The sequence below is a fragment of the Rhinoraja longicauda genome, chromosome 7 (genome assembly GCF_053455715.1).
Source record: "Rhinoraja longicauda isolate Sanriku21f chromosome 7, sRhiLon1.1, whole genome shotgun sequence".
NCBI classification, from domain to species: Eukaryota; Metazoa; Chordata; class Chondrichthyes; order Rajiformes; family Arhynchobatidae; genus Rhinoraja; species Rhinoraja longicauda.
This window is the reverse complement of record NC_135959.1, coordinates 38,210,958-38,227,291: the sequence shown is the minus strand read 5'-3', so window position 1 is coordinate 38,227,291 and position 16,334 is coordinate 38,210,958. Positions and strand designations below refer to the sequence as shown.

Below are 16,334 nucleotides of genomic sequence, written 5' to 3'. Positions count from 1 at the left end.
CCCGAGTAGCATTAGTGAACCTCCCTGCATGATACTGGTCCCCCTCCAGTATAGATACAACCCATCCCTTCAGTACAGGTCACCTCTGTCCCAGAAGAGATCCCAATGGTCTAAAAGTCTGAATCCCTGTCCCGTGCACCAACTCCTGACGCACGCTTTCATTGGTCCTATCTTTCTATTTCTACCCTCACAAGCACGTGGCACTGTGAATAATCCATTCTGCTTCCTGACAGATCTAACCAATCTTGGTGCTGCAATATAATAGTTTCAATCTCTGAAGAATGTGGCAATTAGGCACTTCTTAATATTTTGCACTCAACAGGCTAAAAGATCCAACGCATCAAAAGAAAACCCACGCTGTTGCAGGGTGAATGTACAAACTCCGAACTGACAGCCCCGTACAGTCACAATCGAACCTGGGTCTCTGATGCTGTAAGGCAGCAACTCTACCGCTGTGCCACTGTGCCAACCTGTGCTTCTGAATGGCTAGGTAGCGCAGGGCTAGGTAGCACAGTATTTGAGTTTAGACACAAAATGGTGGTCACTCAGCAGGACAGGCAGCATCTTGTAGAGAAGGAATGGGTGACGTTTCAGGTCAAGACTCTTCTTCAGAGTTTTACTGTATATTGGAAATAAATGCAGGTTAAGAATCTAGGCACTAGGCAGCCCCTGTACTCAATACCAAAGTCTACAACTGGATAACTCGCGTCCTCGGTCTGTATCGGTCTACATTTGATATTGATTTCTTTCCCCATTCACACAGTTTGATGTGCCCAGAATATCTTTGGCAACTTATACATTTGCTTCTGTCCTCAGCCTCGAACAGCCCACATTTCATAGCTCTAATACTTTGTTCTGATGCGCTCTATTTGCCTCGATTGACCTAATCTCATTTACAGCTAAAAAGAACATCATAAGATGATCGGAAGAACATCAGTCTGAAGAAGGGTCTCGACCCAAAACATCACCTATTCCTTCTCTCTAGAGATGCTGCCTGTCCCGCTGAGTTACTCCAGAATTTTGTGTCTATCTTCAGTTTAAACCAGCATCTGCAGTTCCTTACTACACAAGATCAGAGCTCTTTTACAATGTATCCCTGTGGCAACTCTGGCCTTATTTTATCGGAGATACTCCTTTTATCTACAATTTGAGAGGGAGAAGAGAAAATCGGACGTGTCAGTATTGCAGTTGAGCAATGGGAACTATGGAGGCATGAGGGAGGAGCTGGCCAGAGTTGACTGGAAAGAGACCCTAGCAGGGAAGACGGTAGAACAATGGCAGGTATTTCTGGGAATAATACAGAAGGTGCAGGATCAGTTCATTCCAAAGAGGAAGAAAGATTCTAAGGGGAGTAAGAGCCAACCGTGGCTGACAAGGGAAGTCAAGGACCGTATAAAAATAAAAGAGAAGAAGTATAACATAGCAAAGATGAGCGGGAAACCAGAGGATTGTGACTCTTTTAAAGAGCAACAGAAGATAACTAAAAAGGCAATACGGGGAGAAAAGAAGAGGTATGAAGGTAAGCTAGCCAAGAATATAAAGGAGGATAGTAAAAACTTCTTTAGGTATGTGAAGAGGAAAAAAATAGTTAAGACAAATGTGGGTCGCTTGAAGACAGAAGCAGGTGACAATGCAGAATGCCAATAAAACAATAAACTTTTATGGCTGCATGCTATTTCAACTCTCCTATCCACATTGACCTGGTAGTACTCAGCCTATTCCATTGTCATGTGAGGCTAATCACAAACTAGAAGCTTCATATTCCCCCTGGGGAGTTTAAAACACAATGGTAAGAACATTAATTTTTCCAATTTCATGTAGCCCACTCACCCTGTGCTTCTTTCTCCCATTCCCACCACTTTAATTCTTCTTCCCCAGCCGATTACATCTGGCCATCGTCCTCCCTTATCACCTTTGTTACCTATCAGGTTCCAGCATATGCAGGTTCTAGTGTCTCCATTTATCACCTTCCTGCTTCTGTTTCTACCTCCATCCATCAGCCTCCCTCACAGGTTCATTTGACCATTATCTCCCTTCTCATCCGGTTCCATCTATCACATGCCAACCCCAGCCTCATCCCTCCCCATCATCTCTTTAAAAATGGCTATTTCCCCTCCACACTCTCAATCTTGATGCAGTGTCTCAATTTGAAGTATTATCTATGCCTCCATAGATGCTGCTCAGCCCACTGTTTCTCTCATTGAGCAGATTGTTTTTTGCTCCAGATTATTGCATCTGTAGACTTGTGTCTTCAGAGAAGCTCGTGACCTCCCTGGACATCGAGCACAGATCATGAGAATCACAAATGGCTAAGGCTTTTTTTATTAAGAATCACAAACACCTGTGATCAATGTAGTCCTGAGGACCCTGAAGCAGAAACCAAAGCATTAACCTTTTAATCTTGGGCAAGGTCACAATGCTAACAAATCTTCATGCTGGTTTAGCCTAACTTCTACACTAAAGAAAAACCAAATGTCATTCTCTTGACTGGAGTCAGTAACTCCCCCCCAAAGAATTGATGAACAGCAAATCATGAAAATGACATAGAGTGGCAGGGTTTAGCTGGAAAAACTACACTATCTCATTCTACTCCCAACCAAACAAATTTCAAAAACAAAGTTCAGAACAGAAATGGCATACAATAGAATTTTTTGACATTTTTTTAACCTTCACAGATTCTTTCTGTAGAGATGCAATTGCCACTGCCATTGCCAGCATTTATTTCCCTACCCCCAATGTCCTTGAGAAATTATGATCAACCACACCTTTTAATCACTGCATTCTGTAGACCCATATTTATGTTGCATAGCTGATTCCAGGATTTTATCCCAGCAACAATGAAGGAATAGGATGATTTTCCAAATTTGGTATGGGGACTTGTGCTTACAGATCACAACAGTCATAGATATGGAAGATGTTATCTCAACATCCGTGACAAGTTACTGCTGTGTCTTATTCTTCCTGTCCAGACCTTCAGAATGACCTGTTTCCACTCCATATTTGTATGCTTGCGATAACAATCAATGGCTGAAACACAATTGACTCCGCTACCATCATTATACTACAAATCACCATGGACTAGAAACAGAAATTCTAAATTGTACCATTGCTACAAAAGCACATCCCAGGTGTCCTGTGGCATGTGGTTCATGGCCGATATTCCAGTTTCCAGTTTATCACATAGAGTGATACGCATGGAAACGGACTCTTCAGTTCAGCTCGCCCATGCCACTGATGGTGAGCTTCCTAAGCTAGTCCTATTTCAAATCAAAGCCTCCCTGTACATGTACAACATTACCATCTTCTGCTCGGATCTACAGTTGGTCTGCAGATTGATCAGATCTGCAACCAGTTTGAGTTGGCAGTGAGAGTGAGAGTAAACTGTAGGAAGAGCAAGGCCAGCCTCACTGATCTTAGTCCCCTTCACCATCAGGTTACTACCTGTAGGTGCTGACAAACAGGTTGGGTGGGGCCGAGGTGTGCAACAACAATTGAGTGGAGGGGTTAGCCAAGGTCAAACAAAAATTCCATCTGTGGAACCAGTGCTTCCTCTCAATCCTTCGCAGCACCTAATTTACTTCACATATCCTCTGCCCAGATTTGGCAGAACAGGACTGGAATGTTATGTTTTACTTGAGATTTCAAGCTTGACAAGAGTTCTGAAATATGGAAAGATGAGAGACGATGCCATTGTTCTCCTTGAAAAATATAAAGACTAAAAGTGAATTTTACAGAGTTCAAAATCAAAAACAACATTTAAAAAGGAGAACAATCTTTAGAGATGGAAGAGTGATTTCCCTGACCCCCCATTTTAAAGATTTACACAAAAAACTAGAGAAGATATTTGGATTTTTTTCAAAACACAGTGAGTTGATGTGAGCAGAATGCACATCTTGAAAGCATGGTGAAGCAGGTTAAATCATTGTAAATGTACTTGAAGAAGTGGGAGGGACAGGAGTGGAGTAAATTCAAAGCTCTGTTCAAATGACAAGGAATTGACTGACTGAATGGTTCTTTAAAAGAAGCAGGTTATTTGTTAGATTTCCATTAGCAGCTTCAGCAAACTGGTTATCGTGTGCGTGCTCATTTTCACACCTTCACATTTCAGCATGTAGAGACATGCACTATTCACAAAATGTTTGTCAGTGCTCCAGTGTTGCTATTATATTTGAATGAGGATCTGTCAAACAAGTCTTTCAAACTGTTTACCATAGAATACTGGATCAATTGTACTGTTCAAGACATTTATTTAACTAGGAACTACTGGAAAGTGTACAGAAACAATGATTGCAATCTCCATGATAAAATCATATATAACGTGAAAGCTTCCTATTATATTTCCACTAAGACATGTTGGCATTTTTTACCAAACAAGAAGTGATTATATTCCACCAACCAATGCGTTAAAAGCAGACATGCTTTATGATTTTAATAATTTTGTTGGGATCATCCATTGATCCATTATGAAAGATGTACAGTATAACAGTATAACAGTATAACAGAGCTTTATTTATCACTCGGTACCGAGGTACCGAACGAAACTACATAGCAGTCATAAAAAAAAGAACACAAGACACATAACCCCAACACAAACGTCCATCACAGTGACTCCAAACACCCCCTCACTGTGATGGAGGCAACAAAACTTCCACTATCTTCCCCACGCCCACGGACAGACAGCTCGTCCCCGACCGACCCGCACAGTCCCCGTAAGGGGATGGAAGTCCCCGCGGCCGAATCGCACCGGGCGCTGAAAAAACTCCAGGAATGAAAGTAGTTAAACAACCTCCTGAAGTGAAAATTTACTGTGTGTCTGATTGTTAACTCTGAGCCAATAGAATATCAGAAATTCAGTCAGAAAGAATGGAGAGGTGCCGCAGATCGAGATCAGTGAACAGTAGTATAAGAAAATAACTGCAGATGCTGGTACAAATCGATTTATTCACAAAATGCTGGAGTAACTCAGCAGGTCAGGCAGCATCTCGGGAGAGAAGGAATAGGTGACGTTTCGGGTCGAGACCCTTCTTCAGACTGATGTCAGGGGGGCGGGACAAAGGAAGGATATAGGTGGAGACAGGAAGGTAGAGGGAGATCTGGGAAGGAGGGGAAGGGAGGGACAGAGGAACTATCTAAAGTTGGAGAAGTCGATGTTCATACCACTGGGCTGCAAACTGCCCAGGCGAAATATGAGGTGCTGTTCCTCCAATTTCCGGTGGGCCTCACTATGGCACTGGAGGAGGCCCATGACAGAAAGGTCAGACTGGGAATGGGAGGGGGAGTTGAAGTGCTTGGCTACCGGGAGATCAGTGAACAGGTCAGTACTTGAGGGGGGGTTGGGGGAGGGGGTAGAGAGAATAAAGATGGGCCAAAAAGATTCCCTAACTGATGGAACCATCACTTGGCTTGAACACCCTATTCATGTTTAGAAACAATAAATATTTTGGGCTTCCAGTTTGAAGAACGAGTTGGCTGATCATCTTTTAATGTTAACAATAGCAGGCAGCCTCTCTTGCCTGGAGTAGGGAGTGATGAGAATTGCCATTAATCCTAGGATCTGGAGTTTGAGAAGTCAAAAGGTTAGTCCATCTATGTGGCTGTACAGTGGCACAAATGGTGGGGCCTGTTTCCATGCAGCATCTCTAAACCAAGCCAAATCTAAGAACCCAACTTTATCCAATTTGAGTTTCTTTCCCTTTTCTGCCACGACTACTGGTTTTGAGGAGCTTCGCTGACCTTCCAAAACGACCTCTTGGACTATTCAGTTATAGCAGATAATTGGCAATAATGGACACTAATCCCCCTCCTCACCCCCCCCCCCCCCCCCCAACGCCGTTATAGCAAGAGTTTATTGTATGATTAAACAAATGCTGTAACTTGCATAGTTTAAATGCTTATTCATAATCTGATGTCTTATTGTCAGAGCTATCTACCTTCAATCAAAAATGAGGAAATCATATGATGGAACATTATTGTCGAGAAATTCAAATAGACAACTTGTTTTGCAACATGATGCAATTGAAAACTGATTTAGTTATGGGATTGGCATTATAGAACAACTACCTCTTGGTAATTCCTGATGCAGTGCCCCTTTAGAACATTGCAAGATCATGTTGTTTTACGGGTACCAATTGTTGAGCATTCCCTAGAAAGGATGGGGTTTTTTCCAGCAAAGTGCCAGACTGGGACACGTACAAGCAAATTACTTGCTTTGAAAAAGACAGTACTGCAAAATGAAGGGGAAGAAATCCTTTCTCTGCTGTCCTCAATATGCAACACATTGTAGCTGGTATGTGTTACCAACATTCAAAATTAAAGTATCCTGAAACAATGTGTATGACTTTTATTTAGACGTACATATTTTTTAATTAGTTGTTTAAAAAATGACGACTGAATCAATCAAAATACAAATATGTTAAATAGTCTGTACACCTGAAGGACAACTTTTAAGATATAAAGTTAAATTACTAGATTTAATCTAAAAGAAGTTACATTTAATTCTATGTAAATTTGTCTTAATGGGATTGCAAACTTATTTGACCTACTGTGCCCAGAAAATCAACAAATGTTTGATGCCCAATGCGCTGCTCTGAATTACAATAGACTAAACTCTTTTGCCTAGATCACTGCTTGAACAGTTTTGTTTTTAACACAAAGAAGTTAGAAGTAGAGTGATGGAGACACACAGTTCCTTTCAATGGTGCAGCAACATGATTTATTTATTTAATCTTGTGGGAACACAAGAGAAAAAGCATCCTACTTACCTGTGATCAGAATAACAAAGAGCTAGGTTATATAAACAATACCAGGCCATGTCTTTATGTTTAAATTTGCATTTGGGCACAAAATCATAAAAAATAATTCAATGAATGAATTTAATTATTGTAAAGTCGAAAAATCCTTTTGTATAATTTGTTTAAGTCACTATTTTGCATTAAAAAAATTATAATTACACACAATGAAATGATGCTGAATATTTTTTCATGTGGTGTATAGTTGATGTGAACTCAGCCACCAGATTGCAGGAACCTCAGGGAGTTAAGGCCCTGTCCCAATTAGGCGTTTTTTAAGGCGACTGCCGGCGATTATCATAGTCGTAGCAGGTCACCGAGAAACATAGAAACATAGAAAATAGGTGCAGGAGTAGGCCATTCGGCCCATCGAGCCTGCACCGCCATTCAATATGATCATGGTTGATCATCCAACTCAGTATCCCGTACCTGCCTTCTCTCCATACCCCCTGATCCCTTTAGCCACAAGGGCCACATCTAACTCCCTCTTAAATATAGTCAATGAACTGGCGACTGGACCCCCCTATGACAATATCTACGACTAGCTACAACAACCTACCACCCAGTCGATGTCAAGCTACGGCAAGCTACCGAAAACCGGCGACCCAATCGTTGCAAGTAGAACGTCCACCTACGACCGCACCTACGACAACCTACCACCACAGAGACGACAACCTACAACAACTGAAGTCAACCTATGTCCACCCGCGACAAACTACGACAAGCTATGACTCTGAACACTGAAGACAACTGAAGACAATTCACGTTTCACCCACTTTCCCTATAAATGGGGGTGTACGATAGGGTTTCCAATCATTCTGCATCATGAATATTTGAAAGTGATGCCAAGAGAAACTACTCTGAAATACAATAACTTCATACATCAATTTTCCGTCGAAATGTCAAGAATTTCCTTTATTGATATTCAAACAATTTTTTTTAAAAGGTTGATAAGAACATACAACAGTGCATACAAAAATATTGTAATAAACTTCAATAAACTTCAAACATTAAAATTCAAACTTTAAACAGAATACAAGCCATCATAAAATCCAACGGTGACCAGAAAAACGCTACGACTCTTTGGAGACTACTCATGACCATGCAGGCGACCGTGTGGCGACAGCCTAGTCGCCTGTAGTCACCTAAAAAATCGGGGAACTGGGACAGGGGCTTTATACTCTGAACAATCACATTACAATGGTACATGTCATTACGATGAAACAAACCCTGTTAAAACCAGTTCAATAATTATTACAGTGCCACCTACAGGGTTAACAGCTACCATGGGTGTTTCAACTCGTATCAAATATATTCCAGACAAAGATATGTAGTGATTGAAAAAGATTGGTGAAGATAGAATATGGAAAGCTCAAATTGTGTTCTGATTAAACTTAGATTTTTAGTATACCCTAAAGATTTTTGTCATCTTCCAAAAATGACAATGATTTTTATTATTTTTAAAGATCATTTTTCATAACTAAAGGTTAGTATTTTATGTTTTACAAGCCATTTACATTTGAACAATATATATCAAAATTACAATTTTGTGTGACATATTTACATATTGACATCATGGTGTAAATGTGCTCTCTACCGTAAAGTGCTTGGACTGGGTAGGATTTGTTAAACATGAACAAGAAAGCTTCCTTAATCAATATATAGAGGGTCCTACTAGAGAGGCCACAACACTGAAGCTCTTCATAGCAAACAAGGTAGAACACGAGCAAAGTGTCAGTGGGGGAGTAATTGGTCGCAGTGACCATAATTCTAATTATTTTAAAGTAGTTATGAAGAAGGATAGGATTAGCCCCTAGTTAAAGTTTCCAATTGGCCCAATTGGAATGGACTGGGCGGCACAGTGGCGCAGTGGTAGAGTTGCTGCCTTACATCGCCAGAGCCCTGGGTCCCAGGTTCGCTCCAGACAATGGGTGCTGTCTGTACGGAGTTTGTACATTCTCCCCATGACCTGTGTGAGTTTTCTCCAAGATCTTTGGTTTCCTCCCACACTCCAAAGACATAAAGGTTTGTAGGTTAATTGGCTTGGTATAAATGTAAATTGTCCCTAGTGTGAAAGGTAGTGTTAATGTGCAGGGATCGCTGGTCGATGCGGACTCTGTGGGCTGAAGGGCCTATTTCTGCTCTGTATCTCTAAACTAAACTAAACCAAACTAAACTAAACTAATGTAAAACACAATTCAATAATTTAGAGAATTATCTGCATAACCAATTTACCAGATTGAGTCAGACAACTACGTAGAATTCAGCATTTCAAAAGTATAGAGTCAAAAGTACAGCGTGGAAACAGGTCCTTCGGCCTAATTTGCCCACACCAACCAATTTGTCCTATGTACGCTTGTTCCACCCATGGTATGTATGTGATAATATTTTCCAGCTTACAGAGGTCATCGTAAATATGATTTTTTTTCCCCCATTACAAGGTACATTAACCTAAACAATTATTTTCTTTAAAAGGAAGCTGTCTCTTTGGAATGGCAAAATAATTGAGTATCAAATCATAATGCATTTGACAAATTGTAGAATCAGTACCGTGGCCCTACTCACCTTAAGCAGAGAAACCCGGCACCAGACTCTGCATGACTTTGAATTGTATTTACGACTAATGTTCATATTGTTCAGACAAAAAATCTATACCAATGTAAAGTATTGCAACACTTCAACAATTCAGATATCCAAGCAGATTGTCAAGCTTCTACACCAACGTGAATGATGAAGTACAAAAGTTATTGCAAGAGTTAACAGTTATGGTCACATCAAACCAAACATCACCATTCTTCACACTTGTAGAAAGCCTGCACTGAACGGCCCAGTACAGCAAATCCATGTGTATGGATGAACTATATGGATCCTTATCCACAGGTATAAACACAAAATTCTTCACTTATTGAACTTGAGTTTCTGAATTAAGCTTCAAAAATATGCACTTTTGCTCATTTCTAAAAGTTCATCAAGAGTTAAAATTGGCATGTCGCAAAGGTAATGCTACAGCGGTTATGGGAGATTTCAACATGCAGTAGACTTGGAAAATCAGCTTGATAATGGACCCCAAGAAAGGGAGTTTGTGGAGTGCCTCTGAGATGGATTCGTAGAGCAGCTTGTACTGGAGCCTACCAGGGAGAAGGCAATTCTGGATTTAGTGTTGTGTAATGAACTGGATTTGATAAAGGAACTCAAGGTAAAAGAATCAATAGGAGGTAGTGATCATAATAGGATCAGTTTTAATCTACAATTTGAGAGGGAGAAGGGAAAATCGGAAGTGTCAGTATTGCAGTTGAGCAAGGGGGACTATGGAGGCATGAGAGAGGAGCTGGCCAGAGTTGACTGGAAAGAGACCCTAGCAGGGAAGACGGTGGAACAACAATGGCAGGTATTTATGGGAATAATACAGAAGGTGCAGGATCAGTTCATTCCAAAGAGGAAGAAAGATTCCAAGGGGAGTAAGAGCCAACCGTGGCTGACAAGGGAAGTCAAGAACAGTATAAAAATAAAGGAGAAGAAGTATAGCATAGCAAAGATGAGCAGGAAGCCAGAGGATTGGGACTCTTTGAAAGAGCAACAGAAGATAACTAAGGCAATACGGGGAGAAAAGATGAGGTACGAAAGTAAGCTAGACAAGAATATAAAGGAGGATAGTAAAAGCTTCTTTAGAATCGTGAAGAGGAAAAAAATAGTTAAGACAAATGTGGGTCCCTTGAAGACAGAAGCAGGTGAATTTATTATCATATCATATCATATCATATATATACAGCCGGAAACAGGCCTTTTCGGCCCTCCAAGTCCGTGCCGCCCAGCGATCCCCGCACATTAACACTATCCTACACCCACTAGGGACAATTTTTACATTTACCCAGCCAATTAACCTATTATGGGGAACAAGGAAATGGCAGACGAGTTAAACAGGTACTTTGGATCTGTCTTCACTAAGGAAGACACCAAAAATCTCCCAGATGTACTAGTGGACAGAGGTCCAAGAGTGCCGGAGGAACTGAAGGAAATTCACATTAGACAGGAAATGGTGTTGGGTAGACTGATGGGACTGAAGGCTGATAAATCCCCAGGGCCTGATGGTCTGCATCCCAGGGTACTTAAGGAAGTGGCTCTGGAAATTGTGGACGCATTGGTGATCATTTTCCAATGTTCTATAGATTCAGGATCAGTTTCTGTTGATTGGAGGGTAGCTAATATTATCCCACTTTTTAAGAAAGGAGGGAGAGAAAAAATGGGAAATTATAAAGCAGTTAGCCTGACATCAGTGGTGGGGAAGATGCTGGAGTCAATTATAAAAGAAGAAATTGCGGAACATTTGGATAGCAGTAACAGGATCGTTCCGAGTCAGCATGGATTTACGAAGGGGAAATCATGCTTGACTAATCTTCTGGAATCTTTTGAGGATGTAACTGGGAAAATGGACAAGGGTGAGCCAGTGGATGTAGTGTACCTGGAATTTCAGAAAGCTTTTGATAAGGTCCCACATAGGAGATTAGTGGGCAAGATTAGAGCACATGGTATTGGGGGTAGGGTGCTGACATGGATAGAAAATTGGTTGGCAGACAGAAAACAAAGAGTAGGGATTACCAGGTCCCTTTAAGAATGGCAGGCAGTGACTAGTGGGGTACCGCAAGGCTCGGTGCTGGGACCGTAGCTATTTACAATATACATTAATGACTTAGATGAAGGGATTAAAAGTGACATTAGCAAATTTGCGGATGACACAAAGCTGGATGGCAGTGTGAACTGTGAGGAGGATGCTATGAGGATGCAGGGTGACTTGGACAGGTTGTGTGAGTGGGCAGATGCATGGCAGATGAAGTTTAATGTGGATAAATGTGAGGTTATCCACTTTGGTGGAAAGAACAGGAAGGCAGATTATTATCTGAATTGTATCAAGTTATGAAATGGGGAAGTACAAAGAGATATGGGTGTCCTTGTTCATCAGTCCCTTAAAGTTAGCATGCAGGTACAGCAGGCAGTGAAGAAAGCTAATGGCATGTTGGCCTTTATGACAAGAGAAGTTGAGTATAGGAGCAAAGAGGTCCTTCTGCAGTTGTACAGGCCCCGAGTGAGACCGCACCTGGAGTACTGTGTGCAGTTTTGGTCTCCAGATTTGAGGAAGGATATTCTTGCTATTGAGGGCGTGCAACATAGGTTCACTAGGTTAATTCCCGGAATGGCGGGACTGTTGTATGTTGAAAGACTGTAGCGACTACGCTTGTATACGCTGGAAGTTAGAAGGATGAGAGGGGATCTTATTGAAACAAATAAGATTATTAAGGGATTGGACACGTTAGAGGCAGGAAACATGTTTCCAATGTTCTGGGAGTCCGAACCAGGGGCCACAGTTTAAGAATAAGGGGTAGGCCATTTAGAACAGAGATGAGGAAAATCTTTTTCAATCAGAGAGTTGTAAATCTGTGGAATTCTCTTCCTCAGAAGGCAGTGGAGGCCAATTCTCTGGATGCTTTCAAGAGAGAGTTAGATAGAGCTCTCAAGATAGCAGAGTCAAGGGATATGGGGAGAAGGCAGGGCATCAGTATGGGGGTACTGATTGTGAATGATCAGCCATGATCACAATGAATGGCGGTGCTGGCTCGAAGGGCCGAATGGCCTACTCCTGTACCTATTGTCTATTGTCATCTGCATTTCCAATATTATTCCATTTCCAGCCTATTTCTCTGTTATACATTTCAAAACTTTTGTTCTCACCATACACATTGCCATGTTGCTAGATCGTAATGAAAAGAATGCAGGACAAAATACAAATACTTGGAGGACTGCATTTGTCACAAATCACTGGTTACCTTGAAAAGCAGCTGCATTCTGTGAAATTAAAGTTTTCAAAGTTGAGCTGGACATTTGAAGCAATTTTTGAATATCTTGATGAGCTGCTGACTGGTATCGTTCTTCCATTTTTCTTGTGCAGCACGTTGTGTTCGTCAATGTGCATACCTGAACACGAGACCCTATCGGCAAAATTGAAAAGCATAAAATTACCTTTCCTCAAAGTTGCTTTGCTAAAATTATCTGACAATGAGGTCTGTAACTATACACCTCCATCCCAATTTTCATGACATTGATAAATATGGACTCTGTTGGCATGTCAAATCAACTGTACCTGATGGACAAAGTTTAAAATATAGATTCAAAATTACTAGGTATAATCAAAAAAGTTTCACAGACACTTAACAAACTTACATTGGTACTGCATGTGGCACTATGCCAAAGAACGCTGATTCACTGGAGCACTCTTCGAATTAGAGTCTAAATACTCATACCCTTTACTTTGAAAAAGTACATTTGTTCAAGTGGTCTGCTCTTGTGCTATAAACCCAGGGTGAATCCCTGCCCTCCCCACTGGTGGTCCTGGAGCAATGCATCGCCCACAACTCCGTGTAGCTGGGGCAAGGAGATTGAGGGCAGAATTTAGCATTTTCCAAACATCTAAGACACATGCAGTGCGTTACTGAAAAGAAACAACCAATCCTAAATAAACCATTGGACAATGTGTAGTACATTGGAAATTTATACACAAAAGTAGGTCAACACATCAATCATAAACTTAGAAAATGACAAACATCTTTTGTGAATTTGCTGTCGTGCAAATTCACCTTACATCTTCCAGCACTTTGTGTTTTCAATTCATGTCACATTACAGCTGGCTGACAACTGAGCAGAAATGCTCACTTTATCCCTTTGGACATCTTTAGAGGAACTAGCACACTCATTTCAAACATCATAACCATCCTGTCTCATGAAAATCGTCTATTCACTTTGATGTGTCCTTGATTCCCCAATTACTTTTATTTCTCTGCTTCTATTGACCCTTTAAGTCCTTACCCTCTTCCCCTTCAGAGACCTTTGTTTTGACCTCTGACTTCAACAAAGCGTTCTGAAACCAGTTAAACCATTCTTGAGGAATGACATAGTGACAGCACCAGGGTCCCAATTGTTATCTGGAGTCAGTTCTCCCATTGGCCCATTTATGAAAATGTTCAGCCTTAGTTTTGCTTAGTGTTTCTTATTTCATGAACATGCAATTTCCCAAGCACGTCCGATCAAGGAAGTCTTGAAATGAATGCCCAAAGTAACTACTTCTTAAAACACAAAATCCACGTAATTGATACAGAGCTTCATATTCTGAGTAATGACCCTAGTATAATTCAGACAATTCTACATCTTTAAGAATTGACCTTTTAATTTCATCCTAGATTTATTCCAAAAGTCTTTTATTTTAACAACTGATATGTCATTAAATGAGATGTAAACTGTACAAAATATATTGTGCATCCATTCTTTGCATGCATAGTAAAGGACAAATAATATGCATGTTTCTCGATTATCAAAAGATTTGGAAGATGTTTGTTTATTTACTAACCAGTTGCTTACTTTGTTTTGGTTGCACAATGGATTTTGGTTTTACACTATGATGATATAATTACCTGGCATAACTGATTATTAATTGATTGTATTATTGATTATTGTATATATGTTTGTGTGTTTTGCATTAGTGGCCTGTAAAGCTGCAGTAAGTATGAAATTCATTATTCCATTGCCAGTACATATGACAATTAAACATTATTGATCTTGCCTCAACCTCCTTTGGTCCCAATTGGTATCTCAGTCTAGTATTTCCAGTCTCAATACAATGGATCTATCATCCCTGCTACTTGATGAGCAGGGTCGATAGACCAATTATATTGAGACTGGAGATATACTTGAAATACACCCCTGCACCACATAAGATCTTGACATATTTCCTCAACTCAAAAGATGTACCTGGGTAGGGTGCAGGTTGAGTGAGAAGAAATGAGTGAACCAAGATGTTGAAGATGGCAGAAATGTCAGAGAATGATGTATTGGATGCAGAGGCTGGAGGGGTGCAAGATATAGACCAAGGAAACTATCCTTGTTCCTTCGAGGGGGAGGGGGTGCGAGAGCAGAACTGGGGGACACAGTGGAGAGAAAAGTGAGGGCTCTATCCACAAATGATGGGTGGATGCCATGTTTACTGAAGAAAGAGAAATAGGCACAGAGGTGGAGGAGGAGCAAAAAGAGCTCAACATCATGGCAGGCTCTGAACTCCATGAGGTATTGACATAGGGTTACAATGGTAAGGCCTCTCCTGAGGACAGACTGTTCAGCATCGGTGAGGGTGAGGTCAAAGAGAATAGTGACAACATAACAGGATTTGGGGCAAGGGGTCAGACACCACTGTCTTCACCAAATCAAACCCTGTGGCACTCTTTGTCTCCTTTTCACACCCAACTGTATCCACCTGTCATTTACCAGGAAAAGACACAAAGTGCTGGAGCATCTCCACCCCTAGCCCTCTTTTCCAGCTTTTTCCCTCACACCACTTATTCCATCAGTCTGAAGAAGGATTCCGACCTGGAACTTCGCTTGTCCATTACCTCTACGGATGCTGCCTGGCCCGCTGGATTACTCCAGCACTTTGTTTTTTTACTCAAGATTCCAGCATCTGCAGTTTCGTGTCTAAAATTTTAATCTACGTTCCTCGTCGTTTGCATCATACTGCATATACTGTACGTTGATATTTTTAGGAAGGTATTGATCCCGAAAACTGATGAAACGAAAACAAGAGATCACTTGATCTTTGCAAACACATTCAAGATAAAACTACAACAGAAAAGTACGGAACAGCTGTGAATTGATATGCATATAGTATATAGCATATAATATATGCATACAGTATATAGCATATCAATTAGCTGGAATAATTGGTTGCAAGAAATAAATTTAAAAAAGGGTTGTTCGGAGTACTGCCCAAGACGTCGATGGGCTAAATGGCCTGCCGAAAGATTAAATTAAAATATGAAATTCGCTCGGCCTATACCCCACTGAGTGGTCAGCACCTTTTTGGAAACTATTTCCGTAAGTTGCAGCAGCACAGGAATAAGGAAAGATCACCTCGTGTATTTCAAACACTGTCCGCGCATCTTGACAACTCTTGTTCCCGAATCATCAAAGGTAGCATTTACAGTGTCGCTGTTTTAAGGACCGCACATAAATGATGATCATTTTCCATCGGTAGTTGGCACAAAATGTGGAGCTGCTTGCGGACAATTTAGACTGCGTACCGGTTTTACCTAAAGTGCGTGAGTGCTCACCAGGTCTGGGAGTCTCCGGCAGCCACTTGGATGGATGTCCGATTTGACGCAGTTGGAAAACTTTCTTCACCTCATCACAGTTGAGCCGAGACTCCAAAGTGACCCCGAGCAAGCAAAGCAACACTGCCGCACTCACACACGGCGTGCTGTGCATCTTCATGCCCATCTCCCCAAAACCAATACAGTGGGTCGAACCCAGGGAAACGACAAACTTTAATGCACTAAATCCTGCCTCGATTTCTCTCCTTGCGACTAACGGTCAAAACATAATCTCGAACTTCATGAACTCGAAGCACAGTCCAGCCAGCTGCCCACTGAAACACCCACTACTTGTTTTCCTGGCGGCTTCTCTTAACTTTAATGCTGTTAAAACAATGTCGATGTGAGGTGGGGGTGGCAG

The 16,334-nt window shown here is 41.2% G+C and overlaps 1 protein-coding gene across 3 annotated transcripts in view; it reads right to left on the bottom strand.

Annotated features, from left to right (window-relative positions):
- Nucleotides 1-16,275, bottom strand: part of gpc5a (glypican 5a) — a 487,024-nt gene extending 470,749 nt beyond the window's left edge. For 2 of the 3 annotated variants that reach the window (XM_078402329.1, XM_078402330.1), the window contains exons 1-2: nt 15,935-16,275; nt 12,608-12,769 (exon numbers count right to left, since the gene is read on the bottom strand). In XM_078402329.1, coding sequence (XP_078258455.1) covers nt 12,608-12,769; nt 15,935-16,100 — 328 coding nt within the window. In that variant the 5' untranslated portion in view covers nt 16,101-16,275. The remainder of the gene's footprint in view (nt 1-12,607; nt 12,770-15,934) is intronic. The other variant, XM_078402331.1, reaches the window with a different exon arrangement.
- Nucleotides 16,276-16,334: the final 59 nt, after the last annotated feature.